Here is a 24,881-nt window from a genome sequence, read left to right as displayed (position 1 = left end):
CTGTTCTGTTCAGCAGAAAATTCCAATGATTCAGGCCCCGTAGAGAAAAAAAAATCCTTCCCATCTCCGTCAAAAATAGGAGACCCCTCATTTTGAAATTATGCTGCTTGTTTTAGATTCCCCCATGAGGGGGAACATGCTCTCAACATCGACCCTGTCAAGCCCCCTTAGATTCTTCTGTGTTTCCACAAGATTACCTTTCATTCTTCTAAACTCCAGTAAATACAAGCCTGCTGAACAATTTCCATAAGGCAATCTCTTCATTCCAGGAATCAGCCTAGTGAACATTCTCTGAATTGCCTCCAATGCAAATATTGAGAGGGTGTCTCAGTCAAACATATAAAATTCTGACAGGGCTGGACAGACTGGATGCAGGGATGATGTTTCCCTGGCTGGGAAGGTATAGAACATGGGGACACAGCCTCAGGATACGGGGTGGGCCATTTAGGACTGAGACGAGGAGAAATTTCTTCACTCAGAGGGTGATGAATCTGTGGAATTCTCTACCAAGAAAGCTGTGGAGGCCACGTTACTGCATATATTTAGGATAGAAATAGATAGATTTCTAGACTCTAAAGGTGTCAAGGAGAATGGGAGAGAACAAGAGTATGGCATTGAGATAGAGATGCCGAAATCTTGCTGCTGTTTACATGACAGGATCTTACAGTCCAGCCAATGACATACCTCCACCATGGGTTTCACGATGGTGAGAGGAATGTTCAACAAGAAACCCCGTTGACAATGGCAGGACCATAAGATCCCACCACCAGCATGCAGCGCGCAGCCTCCCACTGCCGCAAAAGAAGTTGCGGAGAGGGAGGAATGGTGGATTGGATGGTGGAGTAGAATCAATGGGCCGAATGGCCTAGTCCAGTTTCTGTTTCTATCTCTCCATAAATAAGGAGACCAAACTGTGGGCAGCACAATAGTGCCAGAAGTTTCTGGTCACGTACATCTCGCTACCGCTGCCAGTGAGAAGAGAGAATTTGACGCTCAGCCAAATCTCTGTTCACTGCAGCGGCACTGGAGAATCCCGGCTGCGGGTGAGGTCAGAGAACTTCGGCCTAGGTGTGGCCTCACCAATATCTTGTAGCAAGATTTTTATACTCTATCCCCTTTGCAAAGGCCAACATTCAATTTCCCTTCCTAATTCTGTATCTGAATGCTAACTTTTCTGATTCATGTACAAGGACACCGAGATCCCTGTGCCCCGAACTTTGATAAGGAGAAATTTTAAACTTTCACTATAACTGAGCTTTTGCTGTGATAACTCGATTTTCAAATCGTTGAAACTTGTTTTTCAAACTTACTGCAATTCGATCTGAACTCAAACTCATTTGAACTCTCTCTACTCTGTCCCTCTTAAACAACCCTATCTCTGGACATCCCGACAAAGTGTTCTGTGACACTCTGGATTTTGAATATCTGTAAGGGTTTTAACAACACCAGGTTAAAGTCCAACAGGTTTATTTGGTAGCAAATGCCATTAGCTTTCGGAGCGCTGCCCCTTCGTGAAATGTGAAATTTCCACTCCATCTGACGAAGGAGCAGCGCTCCGAAAGCTAATGGTGTTTGCTACCAAATAAACCTGTTGGACTTTAACCTGGTGTTGTTAAAACTCTTACTGTGTTCACCCCAGTCCAACGCCGGCATCTCCACATTTTGAATATCTGACATGTCAAATTTACAAAGATCAGTCGAACTTAACCAATCACAAACCATTGTTCATGCTTGAATTATGTAGTAATCTCCCTCAAGCCAGTAGCCAATGAAACTTGCAACATTGCATTGGGGTTGATTGGATGGTTTTAAATGCTGAACTCTCCCTGCGGAATGATTGGATTTGAAGGGACAGCAACCAAACCAAAATCGAAACAAAAAAAGATAACTTCTTGCCACAATATAATTGAATTAAGAAGGGATGAAGGGACCAGGGTTCCAATCCAATAATTTAAATTCAATAAAAATCTGGAATTAAGAATCCACTGATGATCATGAAACCATTGTCGATTGTCGGAAAAACCCATCTGGGTCACTAATGTCCATTAGGGAAGGAAATCTGCCGTCCTTACCCGGTCTGGCCTACATGTGACTCCAGAGCCACAGAAATGTGGCTGACTCTCAAATGCCCTCTGAAACGGCCTAGCAAGACACTCAGTTCAAGGGCAATTAAGGATGGGCAACAAGTGCTGGCTTCGTCAGCAATGCCCACATCCCATGAATGAATTTTTAAAAAGGCCCTTGGAAAACAGTGGATTCTGCCCAGAAGTTTCACAATCAGTGATCCAGGTCCAAATTTCACCCAAAATTATTGTAGTTTTCAGAGGTACCTTTCCTGTCGTGTTTCTGCTGAAATCCACATACATAGTCGGAGATTTTAACTTTTGCAACATTAACTGGGACAGCCATAGTATTAGAGGGTTGGATGGAGAGAAATTTGTTGAGTGTATTCAGGAGGAATTTCTCATTCAGTATGTAGATGGCCTGACTAGAGAGGGGGCAAAACTTGACCCTCTCTTAGGAAATGAGGAAGGACAGGTGACAGAGGTGTTAGTGAGAGATCACTTTGGGACCAGTGACCATAATTCTATTAGTTTTAAGATAGCTATGGAGAATGATAGGTCTGGCCCAAAAGTTAAAATTCTAAAATGGGGCAAGGCCAATTTTGATGGTATCAGGCAGGAACTTTCAAAAGTTAATTGGGGGAGTCTGTGGGAAGCAAAGGGATGTCTGGTAAGTGGTAGGCTTTCAAAAGTGTGTTAACCAGGGTTCAGGGTAAACACATTCCTCTTAGAGTGAAGGGCAAGGCTGGCAGAAGTAGGGAACCCTGGATGACTTGGGATATTGAGGCCCTGGTCAAGAAGAAGAAAGTGGCACATGACATGTATAGGCAGCTGGGATCAAATGAATCCCTTGAAGAGTATAGGGGCTGTAGGAGTAGAGTTGAGAGAGAAATCAGGAGGGCAAAAAGGGGACAAGATTGTATTGGCAGATAAGGCAAAAGAGAATCCAAAGAACTTCTACAAATACATAAAGGGCAAAAGAGTAACAAGGGAGAGAGTAGGGCCTCTTAAGGATCAACAAGGTCATCTATGTGCGGATCCGCAAGAGATGGGTGAGATCCTAAATGAATATTTCTCATCAGTATTTACTGTTGAGAAAAGCATGGAAGTTAGGGAACTTGGGGAAATAAATAGTGATTTCTTGAGGAGTGTACATATTACAGAGAAGGAGGTGCCGGAAGTCTTAAAGCGCATCAAGGTAGATAAATCCCCGGGACCTGATGAAGTTTATCCTACGACATTGTGGGAGGCTAAGGAGGAAATTGCGGATCCCCTAGCCGAGATATTTGAATCATCGATAGTCACGGGTGAGGTGCCTGAAGATTGGAGAATGGCAAATGTTGTGCCTTTGTTTAAAAAGGGCTGCAGGGAAAAGCCTGGGAATGACAAGCCAGTGATCCTCACATCTGTGATGGGTAAGTTGTTGGAAGGTATTTTGAGAGACAGGATATACAGGCATTTAGAGACGCAGGGATTGATTAGGGACAGTCAGCATGGCTTTGTGAGTGGAAAATCATGTCTCACAAATTTGATTGAGTTTTTTGAAGGGGTAACCAAGAAGGTAGATGAGGACAGTGCAGTTGATGTTGTCTACATTGACTTTAGCAAGGCCTTTGACAAGGTACCGCATGGTAGGTTGTTGCATAAGGTTAAATCTCACGGGATCCAGGGTGAGTTATCTAAATGGATACAAAATTGGCTTCTTGACAGAAGCCAGACGGTGGTTGTCGAGGGTTGTTTTTCAAACTGGAGGCCTGTGACCAGCGGTGTGCCTCAGGGATCAGTGCTGGGTCCACTGCTATTTGTCATTTATATTAATGATTTGAATGAGAATATAGGAGGCATGGTTAGTAAGTTTGCAGATGACACCAGGATTGGTGGCATAGTGGACAGTGAAGAAAGTTATCTCCGATTGCAACAGGATCTTGATCAATTGGGTCAGTGGGCTGACGAATGGCAGATGGAGTTTAATTTAGACAAATGTGAGTGATGCATTTTGGTAGATTGAACCAGGGTAGGACTTACTCAGTTAATGGTAGGGCATTGGGGAGAGTTACAGAACAAAGAGATCTAGGGGTACATGTTCATAGCTCCTTGAAAGTGGAATCACAGGTAGACAGAGTGGTGAAGAAGGCATTCGGCATGCTTGGTTTCATCGATCAGAACATTGAATGCAGGAGTTGGGACGTCTTGTTGAAGTTGTACAAGACATTGGTAAGGCCACACTTGGAATACTGTGTACAGTTCTGGTCACCCTATTATAGAAAGGATATTATTAAACTGGAGCAAGTGCAGAAAAGATTTACTAGGATGCTACCGGGACTTGATGGTTTGGGTTATAAGGAGAGGCTGGATAGACTGGGACTTTTTTCTCTGGAGCGTAGGAGGCTGAGGGGTGATCTTATAGAGGTCTAAAAAATAATGAGGGGCACAGATCAGCTAGATAGTCAATATCGTTTTCCAAAAGTAGGGGAGTCTAAAACTAGAGAGCATAGGTTTAAGGTGAGAGAGGAGAGATACAAAGTGTCCAGAGGGGCCATTTTTTCACACACAGGGTGGTGAGTGTCTGGAACAAGCTGCCACAGGTAGTAGTAGAGGCGGGTACAATGTTGTCTTTTAAAAAGCATTTGGATAGTTACATGGGTACGATGGGTATAGAGAGATATGGGCTTAGGGGTTTAAAAAAAAGGGCAGCATGGACAAGTTGGGCCAAAAGGCCTGCTTCCATGCTGTAAACCTCTATGACTGTATGACATTTATAACAAGACCACTACCTTATGAATAACCACATTTTAAATGAGTGAAAATGATTTTAACAAAGTTCTAGAATCAGTTACATTAGTGTACAGTTTCTTAGTAAATTAAAAATACATGGATACATTCAAAAATTTGTAAAACGTTCCTATTAGCATCTTTGCACCTAAAAAGCTTAATTTCCCATCTCCACTACAGACTGTAAATGGATGCAAAGATGAGATATATCGGGTTGAATTTTACAGGGAACTGTGGTCACACACCCCCCCCCCCCCACCCCCCCCCCCCCCCCCCCCCGTGCAGTTGGTTGGCGGTGAGGGGGGTGGTGGGGTAGGACGGAGCCTCCCAAAGGCTGCCCCACACCAACATATTGGTCAGAGCAACATTAATTGCTTTAAGGCGAGACTTCCACCACTTTCTCAGGAGGAAGTCCTGCCAACGTGTGTCCTGGTGGCCACTGCTGGGATGACAAGCAGTCCCCAATGTGGAGGAGCAGGGCTGGTAATGTTGCAGACCAGTGAAAGGTAGGTGCTGGGAAGGCAACAACCCACTGGATTTTACAAGCTGCCTCCCTTTGCTGGCTGCAGTGGGGAGGGGGCATTGAATCCAACCCCAGAAGGAAAAAGCAGCACAAAGGAGGGAATAAGATTACTGGTCTGAACTGGTCTTGTATACCTTAAAGTAGAACAGCAGTAGAGAAACTGGGAAACAATACTGGTCGGAACTGGGACAATTTTGTGGGGTAGGCGTGGGGAATACTGTGTCAAAGAATAAAGCAAAGCACAGCCACCCCCCCCCCCCCCCCCCCGCACCAAGCCCATGCCTTTCACTTCTTTGCTCCTTATTTCCCATCATTATCATTCCTTGTTTCCTGTCATTATTTTGGTTAAGTTTGGACCAGGCATTGTGACATTGCTCTTACTTGGGCTGGATGATACCCAATGTTTAGATTGTTGACTGTTTCCCTCCTTACAATCTGCGATTGGTTGTGAGCCAAAGACATTTTATTCATAACAAGTATACGTATAAACCTCTAAATCTCTGCAGTTCTGTCAATCTTTAACAATTCCCTGCATTCACTTCCACCTTATTAATTTAATTCCAACTCTGTCAGCCTCATTAACTTCTTCCATCTGGTTAGCTACTCAAATTCCAAAGTCCAGCACTTTGTATGCCCTTTCTTGAGAGAGAGCTCAATTATATTCAGTGTAGATTGTCTGGACCATTCAATTGGACTGAATTCTCTGCAAGTCATCATGCTCGACTTCCAGCTGACTTGGTGGCTCAATGGCAGTGCTAAGTTTAAATTGGTATTGCCTGCAAGTGTGGAGCAAGGATTTCATAATCTCTCGCTTCATATTCTTTATATATGATTCTGATGCTGGAATATTGGTTAGAAGCCCAGTTCTTAATGCTGCTGAGTCTGATATAGAACTGGGGGGCAAAGTTAACCTGTCTTGCCTGTAATGACTTTCATTTCATCATCACAGAATCCCTACTGTGCAGAAGGAGGCCATTCGGCCCATCGAGTCTGCACCGACACTTTGAAGAGTATCTTGCCCAGGCCCCCTCCCCCGCCGTATCCCTGTCACCCCATAAATTTATCATAGCTAATCCCCCTAATCCACATATGTTTGGACACTAAGGGGGTAATTTAGCACAGCCAATCCACCTAACCCGGACATCTTTGGACTGTGGGAGGAAACCAGAGCACCCGGAGGAAACCCACGCAGACACGAGGAGAACGTGCAAACTCCACACAGAGGCAGTTACCTGAGGCTGGAACTGAACCGGGTCCTTGGCACTGTGAGGGAGCACTGCCAACCACTGTGCCACTGCACTGTGCTCAGAAATGGTCTGATTCACTTATCAAATTTCTTCAACCTACGAATGGGTACACATTGGAATAAGATAAGGCCATTTATTCCCTCATATCCGTTCTTCCATTTAGTGAGATCATGGCTGATGTGTGATCTAATTCTACATAGCCACCTATTCTCCATATTCATCAATATCTTAGGATAACAAAACTCCATCCATCTCTGATTTAAAATAAACAAACTACCCAGCACCAATTGCCATTTGCAGAAGAGAATTCCAACCTTCTACTGCCTTTTAAAGGCATGTTTCCTCATTTCACTTCTGAAAGGATTATTCTCCATAATCCTAGATTCCCCAACCAGCGAAAGCCATTGCTCTCTATGGACTCTATCTGTTCTCCTAAATATCTTGAAAACTTTGATCAAATCGTCCATTAACCACCTAAATTCCCTAAAATACATGCCAGGTTTGTGTAATCTCACTTCATTATTTAACCCTGGGAGGCCAGGTATCATTCCAGTAAATCTACACTGCACTCCCTCAATCTAGGGTATTCCTGCTAAAGTTTGTTGCCCGGAACTGTGCGCAGTCCTCCGGGTGTGATATAACGAGGGCTTTGAACAGTTGAAACCCAACTTCTATCCCTTGCATTCGAGTTTTCTGAATATAATTCCAAACATTCCACTTGCCTTTTTGATTATTTTCTGTAATTGTTCATGACCTTTTACACCGAATGCAGATCACACTCTGCGTTTGTTCCATTTCTTCCAATCTCCCCAATCTTTCCCCTTAATATCTTGAAAATTTTGATTAAGTCTACCCTGAGCCTTCCACATTCCGGGGAAGACAACCCTGGTTTGTTTAATCTGCCCTTGTGGCTTATTCCTGGTGTTTTTCCCAGTAAATCTATACAGCACTCGCTCAATGGCCAGCATATCTACAAAATAAACTTACAGAATACTTAAAGGAATAGGCAAGGTAGATGTGGGTAAGATGTTGTGGAGTCTAGAACCAGGGGCACAATTTCAAAATAAGGGGGAACCACTTAGGATCGAGATGAGGAGAAATTTCTTTACACAGAAGACTGTGAACCTTTGGAATTCTGTACCCCAGAGAACTGTGGCAGCTCAGTCATTGAGTATTTTTAAGGTAGAGGTTGATAGATTTCTAATTAACAATAATGCAAAGGGTTATGATGATAGTGTGGATAAAAGGCATTGAAGTGCCCGATCAGCCATGATTGTATTGAATGTAGGAGCAGGCTCAATGGGCTGAATGGCCTACTCTTGTTCCTATACTCCTATATCCTTCCTAAAGTGTGGTTGAAACTGCTCACAGGAATCCAGGTGTGGCTGAATCAGGGTTTTGTACATAACGGAAGCAAGGACAGCTACCGCCACCCACCCCCCGCCCCCGCTGAAATTTGGCTCAAACCGAACAAACTTGTTTTCAACAGGGATGTGCAGAAAATTGGAGGAAACACGAACAAGGAATCCCGGAAACGATTTCAGAGGATAACGAATGAGTGGAAGATGGCCAAAATTGCTTTGATAGTCATTCTGCTTTACATCATCTCCTGGTCCCCATATTCCACAGTGGCCCTCACCTCTTTTGCTGGGTACGTACATCCACTGTTGTGTTTTATTCCTGCTAACTGCTAGAACGCTAGGACTGTATTTACACTCCAACTTTATTATTTACCGGAAGTGATTTCAACTCAGTGTCAATGTCTAACTGGCTCTTGACTACTCTCTGTATCTACAGGTATTCCAGTATCCTTACACCTTACATGAACTCTGTTCCAGCTGTGATTGCTAAGGCCTCGGCCATTCACAATCCAATCATCTATGCCATCACCCATCCCAAGTACAGGTATGGTTTCTAAAATAAAAGCAAAATACTGCAGATGCTGGAAATAGAACCATAGAATCCCTACAGTGCAGAAAGAGGCTATCCAGCCCATTGTGTCTGCACTGAGCCTCCAAAAGAACATCCCCACCCAGGCCCACCCCTTTGCCCTATCTCCAGAACCCTGCACATTTAACATGGCCAATCCACCTAACCTACACATCTTTGGACACTAAGGGGGAATTTAGCATGGCCAATCCACCTAACCTACACATCTTTGGACTACGGGAGGAAACCGGAGCACCCGGAGGAAACCCACACAGACACAGGGAGAATGCGTAAACTCTACACAGACAGGTACCCAAGGCTGGAATCGAATCCTGGGTTTCTGACGCTGTGAGGCAGCAGTGCTAACCACTGTGCCACCCCTGAAATCTGAAATAAAATCTGAAAACACTGGAAAGAAAAATAGTTAACATTTTGAGTCCATATGATTCTTCATCAGAGCTCTGGGGTAGATGGGAAAGTGGAATTTAAAACACAAACAGATCAGCCATGATCTTATTGAATGGTGGAACAGGCCCAGGGGACCGATAGGCCTACTTCTGCTTCTATTTCGTTTATTCGTATGTGGCCATATAGAGTCGAAACGACAGCACGGTGGCACAGTGGTTCGCACTGCTGCCTCATAGCGCCAGGGGCCCGGGTTCGATTCCAGCCTCGGGTCACACTGTCTATGTGGGATTTGCATGTTCTCCCCATGACTGCGTGGGTTTCCTCCGGGTGTCCGGTTTCCTCCCACAGTTCAAAGACGTGCGGGTTAGGTGCATTGGCCATGCTAAATTGACTGTAGTATCATGGGGATTAGCAGGGTAAATGTGTGGTTACAGGAATAGGTCCTGGGTGGGATTGTGGTCGGTACAACTCGATGGGCCGAATGGCCTCCTTCTGTACTGTAGGGATTCTATGATTCTATGAAACATTCACCTTGACCAGGATTTTATGGTCTTGCCGTGGGACCAGAAATTAAAATTAAAAAACCCACCCAAAGTTAACAGACCTTGGCTGATCCATGGAATTCTCCATCCCACTCGTGGTAGGCAAGACTGGAAAATCCGAGCCTCTGTTTTTATCTCCATAGATGTTGCCAGACCTGCTGAATTTTTCTAGCATTTTCTGTTTTCATTTTTTAAAAATATGTTTTGTAGTCCGGGTAAGGCTGAACCCAGTGGGTATTGGTAGCATAGTGATTACGTTTCTAGACTAGTAATCCTGAGCGAGTAATTGATGAAACATGAGCTCAAACACCATCGTGAAAATTTGAATTCAGATTTTTTGTAAATGTAATATTTGGAAAATAGAAAGCAAGACTCAGTAAAGAGGAACAGATTTAAAGTAATTCGCAAAAAAAGCAAATATGATGTAAGTTTTTTTTCACACAAGTGTTTCAGATGAGGAACGCACTGTCTGGAAGTGTGGTGGAGGCAGGTTCAATCGAGGCATGGAAGTGGGCACTGGATGATTATTTGAGTAGAAACAATGTGAAGGGGTATGGGGAATGGCACTAAACCGTGATGCTCATTCGGAGAGGCGGCGCAGACACAATGGGTCGAATGACCTCCTTCTGCGCTGGAACAATTCTGTGATTCCGTGGGGAAAACCCAACTGGTTCACAAGCGTCCTTCAGATATTGAAACTTATGATCTTTATCTGGCCGAGTCAAAATGTGACTCTAATTGCCACACTACTGTTACTGAGTCTGCAGTGGCCATAGGAAGCTACATAGTTGTATTAAACAATTATGCAGAACAACCACATGGACTCCCATCACCATCTACAGGGCAGTAAATGTCGGTCTCTCCAGAGGTGTTGGGTAATTATCTTTTGAAAAATGAAATTAGGATGGTCCAATCAAAAACAAAAATAGTTCGGAAGCTTTTGATTCAATAACCTAGTTCTCAATTTTCAGTTCCAATTCTAGCAGGTTTGCTAACTGTTTTTCTCTTCACTTTCAGAATGGCAATTGGGAAATATGTCCCTTTCCTGGGCTGCTTACTGAGATTGTCTCATAAGGATTACAAGTTAACGAGCAGCTACTTTTCCACCAGACAATCCACCATGACCAGTCAAACTTCAAACTCAAGTAGCAATCTCCGGCCTAAGAGTCGCATGTCTGCTTCAGATAGCGAGTCGGTAAGGGAACATTACTTAACCAATACCAGTATCTGAGGGTCAAAGGAACAGACGTCCTCCGCCATTCATAGAGATCATGGCTGGCCTGTGTCTTAACTCCTTCATTTCAGATCCTTTAAAATCCTACCCGAAGTGAATTGAACTTCTTCAACCCACTTAGAATTGGCTGTTGTGCATCTGGTTAATTTACAGCATTGGAGACATCATTCTTTAAGGGCAAAATTCTCCAGCAGTTCCGCAGGCAGGATCCTCCAGTCCCGCCAAAGTTGAACCCACTGCGGGCTCCCCGATGGCGACACAGGCGAGGAATGTAAATTGCCATCAATTTCAGCGGGACCGGAAAGTCCCGATGGCGAGCCACCACTGCCACAGGGGGAGATGGGGGTTGGGGGGGGTGTGGGGGGGGGGGGGGGGGGGGGCGCGGGGGGGCTGGTAAAGTATTCCACCCTCATCGTCAGCTGTGGCTGAGGGTCTGAGTCAAAAGGTCAGCAGTTCAACTGTCACTCAGGAGAGTTGAGCCAATAATCTAGGCTGACACTTCACTGAGAGAGTGGTACATTGTTGGATATACGGGGCAGGATTTTCCAGCCTCGCTCACCCCGAAAGGTCAACAGACCTCTCCATGATCCTCCTCTTGCTCGCTCCGATTCCCGTGGCAGGCGGGATGGTAAAATTCGCCGCACTATCTATCAGGGGATCCATTAAATTGAGGCCTCGTTTGGTCTCTCAGGTGGATACAAAAGGTCATGTGGCATTATTTCAAAAAAGAGCAGCCACGGGTCCCCAATACTCGTGACAATATTTATTCATTCACCAATATCACTGAAAAGGGCTATCTGACTATTATATCTTTGCTGTTTTTGGGACCATGGTTGTCTTTTGTTACATTAATGCAACAGTGATTACACATTCAAAAGAGCTATCTCAATGGCTGGGATGCTCTGAGATTATAAAATGCACTTTATGAGTGAAGTTAGCACAAATAAAAACATTCACTTGGCAATAAAGAACTTGAACATTGCTGAAAAAGGAGCCATGTTGTCAAAGGTTTTCATCTTGCACTCATCAGGATAAACGCAAGAATGCCAAATTTCAAGCACTCACGATTTATACTACAAGAGAAAAGGGTGTTGATTGGTTGGCAAGTCAACTCTGATTGGCCAAGGCATTGCCATGGAGAAAGCAATGAGGAACTATATGTTGCCAAGGCTCCTGGGTAATTCAAAAAGGCACATAGTTTGAACTTGTACCTTTTGTTTGCAGAGTGTGAGTCTTTGTATGTGAATATACATTGCTAAGCAAACATAGTAAGTAAAAATCCAGAGAGATGTAAAATGAGCTGTCACATCTCTTGTTTTACATGATGGGCCCGATTTTACCAAAACTTCGCGTCCGAAATCGCGGTAAAGTTGGGCGTCGGGCCTATACCGCGATCTGCACCCGATTCCGAGCAGATCGTGGCTTTACCGACACCCGATTCGGGCGCGGGCCGGGCGGCCCGACGATTTAAATGCATTTGCATGCATTTAAATCAACTTAATGAACCGCGCGCCCAACCCTACCGCCAAATCCCACTTTACCGGCTTCTGGCCCGTTCCGCATCCGCGCTGTAAGCGACCTGCAAATTAAAAGTCTGAAGTCGTCGCTGCAGCTTCCGAAGAGCGGGATCAGAGCCTGCAATGGCTCTCTGACCCAGGTCATCCTCTGGTTGGGGTGGGAGGTGGGGGGTGGCGGGGGCCGGGGGGGGGGGGGGGGGTGGGGAGCCAGATCATCCTCTGGTCGGGGGAGGGGGTCCGCTGCCACTCTGCGGGCGATCCCTCCTCCCCACTGGAGGAACGAATCCCTCCTGCCGGAGTGGACGTGCGGCCATGCCATCCCACAAAACCTTCAGGATGAAGCGATTCCTCGCTAAGAAGATGAAGCAGAACCGGCCGATTCCACAGTGGATCCGCATGAAAACTGGCTACAAGATCTGTACAAGTCCAAGAGAAGACACTGGAGAAGGACCAAGCTGGGCCTGTAAAGGGATACACCATCACTGGTACACTATCAGCCATAGCCATCTCTCCCACTCTCTTGCCCCTGCAGGGAAGAGTAATCTGTGGCTGGTAGTGTACGTGGGAACACCACCACCTGCAAGTTCCCGTCCAAATCACTCACCATCCTGACTTGGAAATTTATCACCGTTGCTTCGCAGTTGCTGGGTTAAAATCCTGGAATTCCCTCCCTAATGGCATTGTGGGTCAACCCACAGCGATTCAAGAAGGCAGCTCACCACCACCTTCTCAAGGGGCAACTAGGGATGGGCAATAAATGCTGGCCCAGCCAGTGATGCCCATGTCCCATGAATGAATTTAAAAAAACAGCAAGGAGCAAAAACTGCATTGACTGAATAGACTGAGCTCCTCAATGGAGGAATTGGAGCCTGGTAAAATATCCCTGAACCTGATCGGAGAAACTTTCCATTGTTATTGACTGTCGGAGACTGGGTAGATGGTAAAGCAAACTTAATCAGATATACTAGTTGATGTTGAGTGAGGTTGTAGGAGGATTTTGTACAGCCAGCATCTTTTCATAGCATTTTCAGAGACAGTTAACCTTCCCAACAACATGACCGTTGCAATACCGAGCGTTCACAGTAATCAGGAAATCACAGGACAAAGGAGGAAAAGGTCACTGAGCTGCACAATGTGCAGTTCCTCAAAGCAGCCACAATGCAAAGAACATTACTTTTACTTGAAAAGAGGCTAATTTCAAGTTAAGTGCAACGAAGTAAAGTATTTCTGCCAAACAATGTGAGCAAATTCACATCAGGAATGCTTGACAGCCTTATAGCAGCAGAAAGAAGTGGTTCGAATCCACGTTAAAACCCCGTAGCTTAGGTTTGCAAAAAAAATTGTTCTTTCCTTAAATGGAGTTCTTCGGATTTGAAGCTCGGGTGTGTCACATGCGGGGCTTGAACAACAGCTACCCTGTGCCAACGTTAGATATCAGTGGCTCACACTGTTGCCTATCACATGTATCCATACAAGCACCGCATTCTCACCATCTCAAACTACAACACAAATCGAAAAAGAATCCCATTGCTTTTCTGCCTCGCGCAAAGGAAAACTTTCAAGAATGCAGCCGGCGTAAGTTATCTTTTGAAAATAATTCACAATATGCTGGTTTATGTGAGGGCAATTTTCATCTTCAGCACTCCCAGTAGCACAGCTAGGCATTAGAGATTGGATTTACGCTCCCATGACTTTCTGTCCAATAAAATTAATGGATGAAAATAATGGCAGCATGTAACTGAATTGCTAATATGTAATCTCAGCACATGAAACACAGCGCCAGGAGGAGACCAGATAAACCACGGAAAGTTTCATATGTGAAAGATGCAAGACAGAAATGTTGCATGTCAGCGTACTGCCTCTATCACTTTCATAGTGTTTGACTATGGTCCATCGTTCCTCCTTGTCCAGTATCCTTCCACAGAATTCGACACAGCTGATCTTGCCACCCTCTAGCAGTGCCTCTCCTAGGATGTGCACATTTACGGGATTAGCTGTTTGGACGGAGCCAAAGCATCTCCAAGAATGTCTTCTCTTCCATTCCCCCCACCCCCAGGGCATCAATTCCTGATGCTTTCCTCTCTCATATCTACATTCCACCCCTTGGTAACATTCACTAGTCACCACATTTGCACTGATAATCTCCATTTCTGCCTCTTCGTGGTTTCATACACTCGACAACTTCAATGTTGTCAGGTTGCTTGTTTGACATCCTGACGTGGATAAGGGCATAACATCTTTCAACTCAACCTTGGGAAGAGCGAAACCATTGGTCTTTCAGCCCCCTCAGTGCAAGCTCTGTTCCTTTGCCATTCACTCCATGCCATCCTCTCCTGCCTTCATCTCAAGATGAAACACACTGGCATCCTGTTTGCCACAGAGACCATCTCCTCCCACCGCTGCCCTGCTTCACATTGTCTGGTCCTGAGGTCTCCATACATCGCTTCATCACCTCCATTCAACAATTCCATCTTTCCCTTTCAGTCTACCTAACCTCCATCTTCCACACCTCTGTTGGGTGCACCCTGTGCCACTTCCCTATCCTCACAGAGTTACATTGGCTTCCATTCAACAACATCCCCTTTGTTAATTGCTGCTTCAGCCTCAGCTGACTCTGTCTCTGTAATTTCCCCTTGAGTTGTAATTCTGCCAAACATTCTGTTCATCTGACCCCGGCCTCATATGTGGTCTCCTAGAATCATAGAATCTTCTACAGTGTAGAAGAAGGAGGCCTTTCAGCCCATTGAGTCTGCACCAACTCTCAGACAGTGTATCCCACCCATGCCCTATCCCCATAACCCCATGTATTTACCCTGCTAATCCGCTAACCTATACATCTTGGGACACTAAGAAGCAATTTAGCATGGCCAACCAACCTAACATGCACATCTTTGACTATGGGAAGAAACTGGAGCACCCGGAGGAAACCCACGCAGACATGGGAGAATGTGCTAACTCCACACAGACAGTGACCCAGGGCTGAAATTGAACCTGGTGCTCTGAGGCAGCAGTGCTAACCACCGTGCCACTGTGTCACCCCTTTCCTTCACCTTTAAATTAGAGCTGTTAGCCCCCTTGATCTTACCCTTTGTGATCTTCTGTTTAAATTTCTTCGCCTCTGTACCTTCTCTCAAGAACCTCCCCAAACCCTACGCCTTCAGCCAAGTTCTCTGCCTTTCCTCCTCACCTCGCTCCTCTTGGCCCAGCATCTGTTGCTCTTACACTAATTCTGTGAAGTGCCTTGGGATCCTTTGTGCATTAGAATTGCTGCACGAAAGGAAAGTGTTGATGTTGTAAGTGATTTGTCCTTCTTTCGCCCTCTGGGAAAGCATTGAACTTTCCCTGGCTGTATTCCCTCAGTGACATGAGTAGCACAGAGCATAGTTGCTCCTGTTTGCTCATCTTAAACAAGTAACTTCCAAAACATTGAGGGCTAAAAATTGGTCTGCATCTGTATTTGCAGTTTGCTTCTGTTGAGACAGACAGCACACAAACTCTGTGCTGCCCCCTCATTTCCTGGTCATATCGTGCAACTAAATGAGATCCACACTGCTGGCTGGCTGATTGCTCAACAGGGACTTATGGTGTATGAGCTAGCACATGTTCAAGCCTAGCCTCCAACTCTTAAAGTCAGCCTGTCCTTCATAAAGGAGAGCTGCACTGATTGAAAGCAACCAGTTACTGATTGCTTGTACCACTATTGTATACAATTAGAAACAAATGAAATGCACCTTCGGGGATTAGAGAGGGATCCCATGTTCACAGATATAGAGATCTTAGTCATGCAGGTAGAGAAAAGGAGTGAGACTAATGTTTTCCAGAGGGCCAGGAGGCCATAAAGGGATGTCCTCCGAAGGGAATGGATGAAGCTGGCCAGAGAGATTAATGCATGGAGTCTGGCACTAAGAACCCATCTGCAGTGCTGGAAAAAGTTCACTGACCTCACACGGGTAGTCAAGGTCACCGAATGAATCTTCAGAGGACATCTGCTTTTCACCACACCACCAATCCCTCATGCTGTCCGCTGCACTATAGCCTCATCACTCACCCATCAGCTACCCCTAGCACTCAGTACTCATGCCAAACATCCTGATACTCCATCTCCCCCTCTAAACATGTCAGCCATGCACCCATCTCTCACTGCCACACTCCACCTGCCTCAAGCAATTCCCCCATGGCAGGCACATCACTCAAACACAGTGCAACACAATCACCAACATTCTTCCCTCTCTCTTGTAGCAGAAGATGGTTTGAAATGGAAGGAAGTGTAGCAGAAGTGGCAGGGAATAGGCATCTCCTGAGCCCTGTGGGGCAAGTGGGCCTCCTAATCCTGGCTTCTACTGCAACAGAACTCATTGCTTCTGGCATCGCTGAAGACATTGAGGATGATGGCACATTCCTGTTTAATTGCCCTTCTCAACTCCCAGCTCACCCTTATCTGCCCCCGGCATAAAGTGCAAACTGCAGATGGTGTGACCGTGGACATCTTACTTTCCACCCCATTCTCCAACTCTCACTCTACCGTCCCCCTTTCCGATTTTCCTCTTTCAGATACCCAAGAACTGACTCTCTGCCCAGCTACAGCCTCAGGAGGAAGAGAGAGAGAGAGAGACAGTGAGAGAGAGAAAGAGTGAACCACATCACAGATGAAGAAGTCTTGTCACGTGATCTGATGCCCTCAACCACCAGCTCAGATACTGGCACTACTGCATGAGCTTAGGAGGCTGGTACAGAGACAGGATCAGCAGATGCTGAGTCACTGGACATAAGTGGACTACATGCAAGGCCAGGGGGAGAGGGTGGCTCATCTGCCAGCTCCCCGGAGGAGAGGTCACAGACGATGAGGGATGGGTTTGATGAAGCGTCATATAGGAGAAGGCTGAGAAGCAGGCACACCAAGATGCTTGGTACATTGGCTGGCCTGCCAGAGACAGCCTCCTTTCATTGGCAAGGGGCAAGGAGGAGTCGAGCTCTAACATGGCATCGTGCAAAGTTTGGAGTCCATCCTTTCCAGGGTGGGTGGTAGCCAACTCGATGTGGACACTTTCAAACCCCGAAGTGATGCAATTATCAATGCAGGTTCTATTGCAGCCCAGGCAGAAGCAATCAATATCTGAGTGCTACAGCAGGAGTTCAGAGGGAGGTCATGAGATCCACGCTCACTCAGACTGCTGCTGGTATGGCTGCGGATCTCAGTGTTCAAAGGAGCAACTCAGCAATCTGCCCTCCAGCAGGTTAGTAGAATTACTGAGGTGTCGCACCGTGGGAGTGACAGTGGCTCCATGGAGCATGAACCTGCTGTTCTCGCTCAGGATTGCAGTATTCATGCACGTCAATGAAAGACTCTCCTACTTACTTCTGGATTAATAGTCTAGCAATAATATCACTAGACCATCAGTGACATAATCTGACATAATCCGACCACTCCTGGCACCAGCAGTGGGAGTAGGGGAGACTCACCCTTCCCAGCATCAGAAGTGACCAGCAGTGTGAACCGTCCCAATTTAATGTTTTCAGGGCTTGCACAAAGTGGCAGCACCAGCAGCACCATGGAACCAAATTTCTCAGGCTGTGAACCTGTAGCTTGAAGAGGCGGTGAAGGGAATGCTTGTGGTAAGGTTACTGATGTCTCAATATTCAGGATATTACTACAGTGCCTAACCTTTGACTGTGTTCCTGTTCCAGGGCTGGACCGAAAACGAGTTGGATATTTCCAGTATAAATTCCAGGTCTTTCAGCAGAACTGTTTCCTGTGAGTTCAACAAAGATACAACTGAGCAAAATGACACCAAGGAGAAATCGAAACAGAAAAGTAATGATTTGAGCGTCTTTGAGAAGGTAATGACTCAATTTGAATAGCAGCAGCTAAGGATAGTGGCGTGATAGTGGCGGGACCTTTGGGTAAGCTCTTACATGGAGTATTTGTCTCACTGGTTGAAGTCAGTCGTTGTCAGCAACATGAGATGATAGGCTCATGGCGAATCAACGGTGGATTTCCACCAGGCTCGATCTTCCCTTCCAGAGGAATTTACGCTCTGACAATGAGGGTTCGAGCTGTTTTCTGGACACTCATGTCTTCATTTCTTACTCGATTCACGATGAACAATTTTTTCCAAATCTAGAGAAAGCCAAAAAACTTAACAGAGTGAAAAATCTGCTGCTAATTGGTCACAAGCCTGTTTTTCACAGCTGACAGAAACCAATTTCACCCCCCAGTGGGTTTTTGTTATTCGTTCAGGGGATGTGGGCATCGCTGGCTAAGCCGGCATTTGTTGTCCATCCCTAATTGCCCCTTGAACTGAGTGTCTTGCTGGGCCATTTCAGAGGGCAGTTAAGTGTCACTCTTATTGCTGTGGCTCTGGAGTCACATATAGGCCAGACAGGATAAGTTCGGCAGGTTTCCTTCCGTAAAGGACATAAGTGAGCCATATGGGTTTTTACGCCAATCGAATCATGGTCATCATTAGATAATGCTACTAGGCCACCACCTCCCCAAATACAATAAAGTGGGCAAATTAGACTTTGGTCAATAGTGTGAAACACGCAAGATCATATCTACACATCTACATCAATATCTCTCAGAATTTTCAGCAGCAGTGTAAATGGGCTGATCCTATAAGCTATAAAGCCTATTTTACACCATTGACCAAAGACTAAAGTACGCCCAAAGAGTGAGAGCTGCAAAGGGACATTTTGTGAAAATTCAGTAGCTCCATGAACAGCGCAAGAAACTTGAATACTGCCTGAAGTAATAACTGATAACAATATCAACTTGCAATGTTGAAAAGTACACTTGGCTCTCTGGGTTTATACCAAAAGTTTAAAGATTGACATTTCTTAAAGGTTCTGTTAGTTTCCCATCTTAACAGATGTCATGGGAAACCAGAGGATTTATATTCATACCAGGGCCAGAGGGCTTTGACATGGACCTTCCACATTCCAGCCAGAATCAGCCAGTCAGCCAGTCTATCAGTTGGTCAGTGAGTCAGTCAATCAGTCTGTCAGTCTGTTAGTCCATCAATCAGCCAATCAGTCACTCATTCACTCACTCAGTCAATCATTCTGTCAGTTGGTCGGTTGGTCAGTCGGACGGTCAGTCCATCAGTCAGTCGGACAGTCCGTCAGTCAGTCTACCCGTCAATCAGTCTGTCAGTCAGTCCATTAGCCAATCTATCAGCCAGTCAAGCCGACTGTTCGGATAGGATTCATTGGAGCTTGACAAATACAGAGACCTTCCCGGGACCTTGCTGCATCATTTCACCTCTTCAGGAAGAACTGGAAAGCCATCCGAAGAAGTAAGTAGGAGAGTTTTTCACTGTTGTGCAAATGACTGGAAAAAAGGAGAAAAGGTCCAAGGGGAAAGTTTTAGCACCTCGTAAAACCCCAGCTCACTGCCATCTGGCTTTTGTTCTGCTATTTTGGAACATGTGTAACAGGCATCTCAGAATAAACTGCCAGATCATTCCTTTCAGATGCAAAGTGCATCGAGCAGTTTGAGACAGGAAGAGAAAGAAAACTAAAGTAAAGACTAGGCTGAGCCACACAGTCCAGAAGGAACTATCACCAACAAAAGTTCAATTAATTAGATAGTGCCTTGGCTATACCGAAAGAAAGGTACTGTGTGGTAATGGTAAGAAGGAATATAGAGGTTTCTTGGAGAATAAAGTTTAAGGTATGATTTGGATCACTGAGTGATTTGCAACCAAACTGCAAAGGATCAAAATTCACTTAAGGTTCATGGTCCCGACCTTTGCTATTTTCACTAACCTGCATTGCTTTCATTTCAGGCATCATCTGAAATGACCAACATCTTGCTGGTTGATGTGAATCCGAGAAGTGATGGGAGATTCCCTCCCAAGGTACATACCAACCTATTCCAGTAAAGCTGGATCTGCATATATTGTCAATAGGGAGCATGTTCTAGAATGTTCTGAAGGGGAAAGACAGACAGCAGTATGTATGAGGCCAAACCTTTACTGCCATCAAATTCAAAATCAAACAAAAAGTCTTACTAGCTAGAGTCTTCACTGATTTAATCACAAATCATTATCTTTGACTGTTGCATCCACACTGTTGCTAACACACTTCCTGTGTATAACCTGTATCATGATTTTTGCACATTGCCTACGCACAGATGGCACGACTGTTCCACACAGATTTGTTTTACAACTGTGCTCCTTATTCTTATGTCTATTAGTTCGGAACTTGTAAATTACAACATGCTAACATGGAGTGATGGTGCTAAAATAGTATTTTGAATCATCAGCAGCTGCTGCAATGAGATTTGCGGGAGTTTTACTAACTGATTATTCATAAGAACACCATAAGCAGTAATTCTACCTAATTTCTAACAGTGAGATGCAACGTACACTAATGGCGAGTTGTTAATCCCAAAACCAATGTTTGGGATTATTTACTAACAAATACATAACACTTTTCACAGAATCATTGAATCCCTACAGTGCAGAAGGAGGCCATTCAGCCCATTGAGCCCGCACCGACAACAATCCCACCCACACCCTATCCCTGTAAACCCACGTATTTACCCTGCTAATCCCCCTGACACTAAGGGGCAATCAGCCTAATCTGCACAGCTTTGGACCGTGGGAGGAAACCAGAGCACCCGGAGGAAACCCAAGCAGACAAGGAGAGAATGTGAAAACTCCACACAGTCACCCAAGGTTGGAATTGAACCTGGCTCCCTGGTGCTGTGAGACAGCAGTGCTAACCACTCTGCCACCATGCCACCCACTTTTGGCTGATATTCCGCTGCCCTTTGTTTTAACACAGGACTCGAACCCATTTACAGACCATTCACTTCAGTGATTGTTGAGATGTGGAGGCCCCGTGTCAGTAACACGGGATTCACAATACAGGGCACACTGCACAGGCTATTGGGCGAAATATACTGTGACTTGGCAAATCCCCAGCAATAACATTAACTTGAACCAGACTGCTTGTTGCTGCTTTTATGCACTTAGTGCATGTCTCTATCATTGTCCCAATGTTGTATTCAAGAGGCATCGCAGTACTACATCAGAGATTACCAGCAGCCTTATTACTTTGATAACTATTGATGTACATTGCTCGTCACGTTCAAATTTCTATTTCAGCTGAACTTGACACAGAAAATAATTGAATATAATTCACCACAATTGGCTAACTGTGAACTGTGATATTTTTACAACATGGCATTTTTAAAAAAACTCCACATTGGGATCTGGGCAAAATTGGAATTTATTGCCCATCCTTTGCTGCCCTTGAAAAGGCCACCTTCTTGCACCACTGCAGTCTGTATTGGGTAGATGCTTGAAGGTTTGTTTGCCCGGCTGAGGAATCTATATCACGGGGGCACAATCCCAGGATAAGAGGGTCATTGGTTTAGAACTGATATGAGGAACAAATTCTTCACTTGGAAGAATTCTTCACCCTCAGAGCGTTGTGAATCTTTGGAACTCTCTAACTTAGAGGGTTGTGGATGCTCCATCATTGAATATATTTAAGACTGAGATAGACAGATCATTGATCTATCCAGGAATCAGGAGATAGGAGCAGTGGATGAGAAACTGCAGTTGGAGATGATCAGCCATGATCGTATTGGATGGCAGAGCAAACTTGAGAAGCTGCCTGGTCTGCTCCAGCTCCTATTTCCTATAATCTTATATTTGTATGGTAAAGGTTCTGCCAAAGAGGTCTCAGGCGGCATGGTGGCACAGTGGTTACACCGCTGCCTCACAATGCCGGGAACCCGGGTTCAATTCCGGCCATGGGTAACTGTCTGTGCGGAGTTTGCATGTTCTCCCATTGTTTGCATGGGTTTCCTCTAGGTCCTCCGGTTTCCTCCCACAGTCCAAAGATGTGCAGGTTAGGTGGATTGGCCATGGTAAATTTCCCCTTAGTGTCCAAAGATGTGTAGGTTAGGTGGATTGGCCATGGTAAATGCATGGGATTAAGGGAATAGGATGGAAGATGGACCTGGATAAGATGCTCCTTTGGAGAGTTGGTGCAGACTCGATGGGCCGAATGGCCTCCTTCTGCACTGTATAGGTTCGATGGTGAATTTCTGCATGCCAAGCTTTAAATAAAATACACTGCACCGTGATGTGCTGGTGGTGGAGGGAGTGAATGTTTAATGGTCTCAAAAAGCCTTCTATCAGATAACATTCTCCCTCTGAATAACACCTATTGCACCTTCTAATCGCGACTCCTCAGATACTGAAGCAGTACATGTCCAAATGCAGCAAGACCTGGTACAAGATCCAGGCTTGTGCTGACAAGTGGCAAGTAACATTCGTGTCACATCAGTGCCAGGCAATGACCATCTCCACAAGTGAGAATCTAATCATTGCCGCTTTGACACTCAATGACATTACCATCTCTGAACTCCTGCACTATCAACATCCTGGGGGTTACCATTGACCAAAACTGAACTGGACCAGGCATATAAATACTGTTGTACAACAGCAGGTCTGAGGCTAGGAATTCTGCAGTGAGTAACTCACTTCCTGACTCCCAAACTCTTGTCCACCATCTACGAGGCACAAGTCAGGGATGTGATGGAATATTCTCCATTTGTCTGGATGGGTGCAAATTCAACAATACTCAGGAAGCGCAACACCAACCATAATCTAACACCTCATCCACAAACATTCCGTCCACCACTGAGCTACAGTGGCAGCAGTGTTTACTGTCTACAAGATGCACCACTCCGACAAGGATCCTTTGACAGTACCTTCCAAACCCATGACCATTACCATCTAGAAGGACAAGGGCAGCAGCCACATGGGAATTCGATTATCTGGAAGTTCCCCTTCAAGCCAGTCACCATCCTGACTTGGAAATATATCGCCTTTTCTTCATTGTTGCTAGGTCAAAGTTCTGGAACTCAATCCCAAACAGCACTGAGGGTGTACCCACACCACATGGACTGCAGGGGCTCAAGAAGGTGTCTTACCATCACCCATCAAGGGCAATTAGGGATGGGCAATAAATACTGGCCTAGCAATGATGCCAAATCCTGTAAAAGAATTAATGTTGAAAAATATTCATGTAAGGAATGGAGATCAAATGAAGAATTTTAATTATTTATTGGTGTCACAAGTAGGCTTCCATGAAGCCATTATGAAAATGCCCTAGTCGCCACACTCCAGCGCCTGTTCGGGTACACTGAGGGAGAATTTAGCATGGCCAATGCACCTAGACAGCCGTCTTTAGACTCAGAGGTTCTTCAGAGCAGGGCATATTTTGGATTGTTAACTAACTTGCAATGAAACATTGACCAAATTCTCTTGCTTGACTCATTGTTGATTCAGGTGGTTGGAAACCTGGATGCTATTGGACCGAGGAAAGTGGAAGTTGCATTGGCGAAAGCAGCCCAGATCCCCAGCATCGTAATTACTCACACCAGCAGCACTGGCAGTAGCCAATCTTCAGTAGCCAATTTAAATCCCATGTATGAAGCAAGCCTGAATGGGGACCAGTGACCCTGTCTCCCAAACCAGTAACAGCAAAATTGCTGCAATTACCACTGAAACTGTCATCCACCATTCAAGTTAGCAGCAACCGGTGTCTTTCCATAAAAGCACATAAGATCAGGGCAGTCTTTGTAGTGCAGTGTAATAGACATTCAATATATAGCTTTAAGCTTATTTGTGACATTCCAATGACCGCATCACTGATTGAATGGGGCATCTTTCTTTGCACAAAACCCAAAACTGAATAGTTTATCTCCTAAAGTATTAGCACAGAATGAGGTGCCCGCTGTGGTAACAATACATTTATGATTTACATGGGAACTCAGGTGAAGGAGCCAGAACAAAGATCATGACCAAGGTTCACAAGATCAGGGAAAGAAGAGTAGGTTATGATTAGGAGGCAAAGTTTGGGTTTTCTAGATTGTAGAAGGAAAGCCTTCAGAGATTTTGTTTGGAGAGGGAATTAGAGTAGGAATTGATGGGGTCAGTGTTATTTTGAGTATCGGGAGGAAGTGTACATTGGTGTATTTGGAACATCAGACAACAATACCAATGCCCTTCTCCCACCCCTAATGATCATAGCTCAGATCCCATGATCCAATTATAAAAGGATCATGAGGGTTCATGTAAATAACAAATTATTAATGCAGTCGCAAGTGAGGATCTTAAACTGAATGTTTGGCAACATATTTGAACAAGTGATTAAGTAGCTGCCAGACATTTTAAAATATTGAACCCACTTGTACCTTGTAAAATATTTGACCCACTTGACCGACTTTTTTAAGATCCAATGAGTTTGGATCAATGGTTCATCCTACATTCATTCCGTATAGCATTCATTCCACCCGCACTCATTAACTTGTGCTTAATGTCAGTGTGGTCATTCTTTGTACTGTTCCCTTTAGGTTTATTGTATACAAGAGCCATTAATATTCCAGCCCAATGTCTACCCATATTAGCTCAACATCCACATATTATTTGCCAAGCACACACCCAACTACCTGATAGCCACCCAACCACCAATCCTATCTCTGTACAGCAAGAGTCAGCTAATAGTCACATGAACTGTTGGGATGATGAATCCTTTTCAAATGTTGCATTTCAATGTGAAGAGAGGGAGTTGGACCCCTTCCATAGAGCCCGTGTTTGTGTTCAGCACCAATGAGAAGTTG

General features: G+C 45.1%; 1 protein-coding gene across 1 annotated transcript in view; it reads left to right on the top strand.

Moving 5' to 3' along the window:
* Nucleotides 1-23,739, top strand: part of opn4a (opsin 4a (melanopsin)) — a 51,717-nt gene extending 27,978 nt beyond the window's left edge. The window contains 6 exon segments of the mRNA XM_078199322.1: nucleotides 8,095-8,256; nucleotides 8,403-8,510; nucleotides 10,502-10,679; nucleotides 17,921-18,073; nucleotides 20,023-20,094; nucleotides 23,548-23,739. Coding sequence (XP_078055448.1) covers nucleotides 8,095-8,256; nucleotides 8,403-8,510; nucleotides 10,502-10,679; nucleotides 17,921-18,073; nucleotides 20,023-20,094; nucleotides 23,548-23,739 — 865 coding nt within the window.
* The last annotated feature ends 1,142 nt before the right edge of the window (nucleotides 23,740-24,881 follow it).

This window comes from Mustelus asterias, chromosome 28, assembly GCF_964213995.1.
Source record: "Mustelus asterias chromosome 28, sMusAst1.hap1.1, whole genome shotgun sequence".
NCBI lineage: Eukaryota > Metazoa > Chordata > Chondrichthyes > Carcharhiniformes > Triakidae > Mustelus > Mustelus asterias.
Note: the sequence above shows the minus strand (reverse complement) of the source record. Positions and strands in the feature narration are given on the sequence as shown.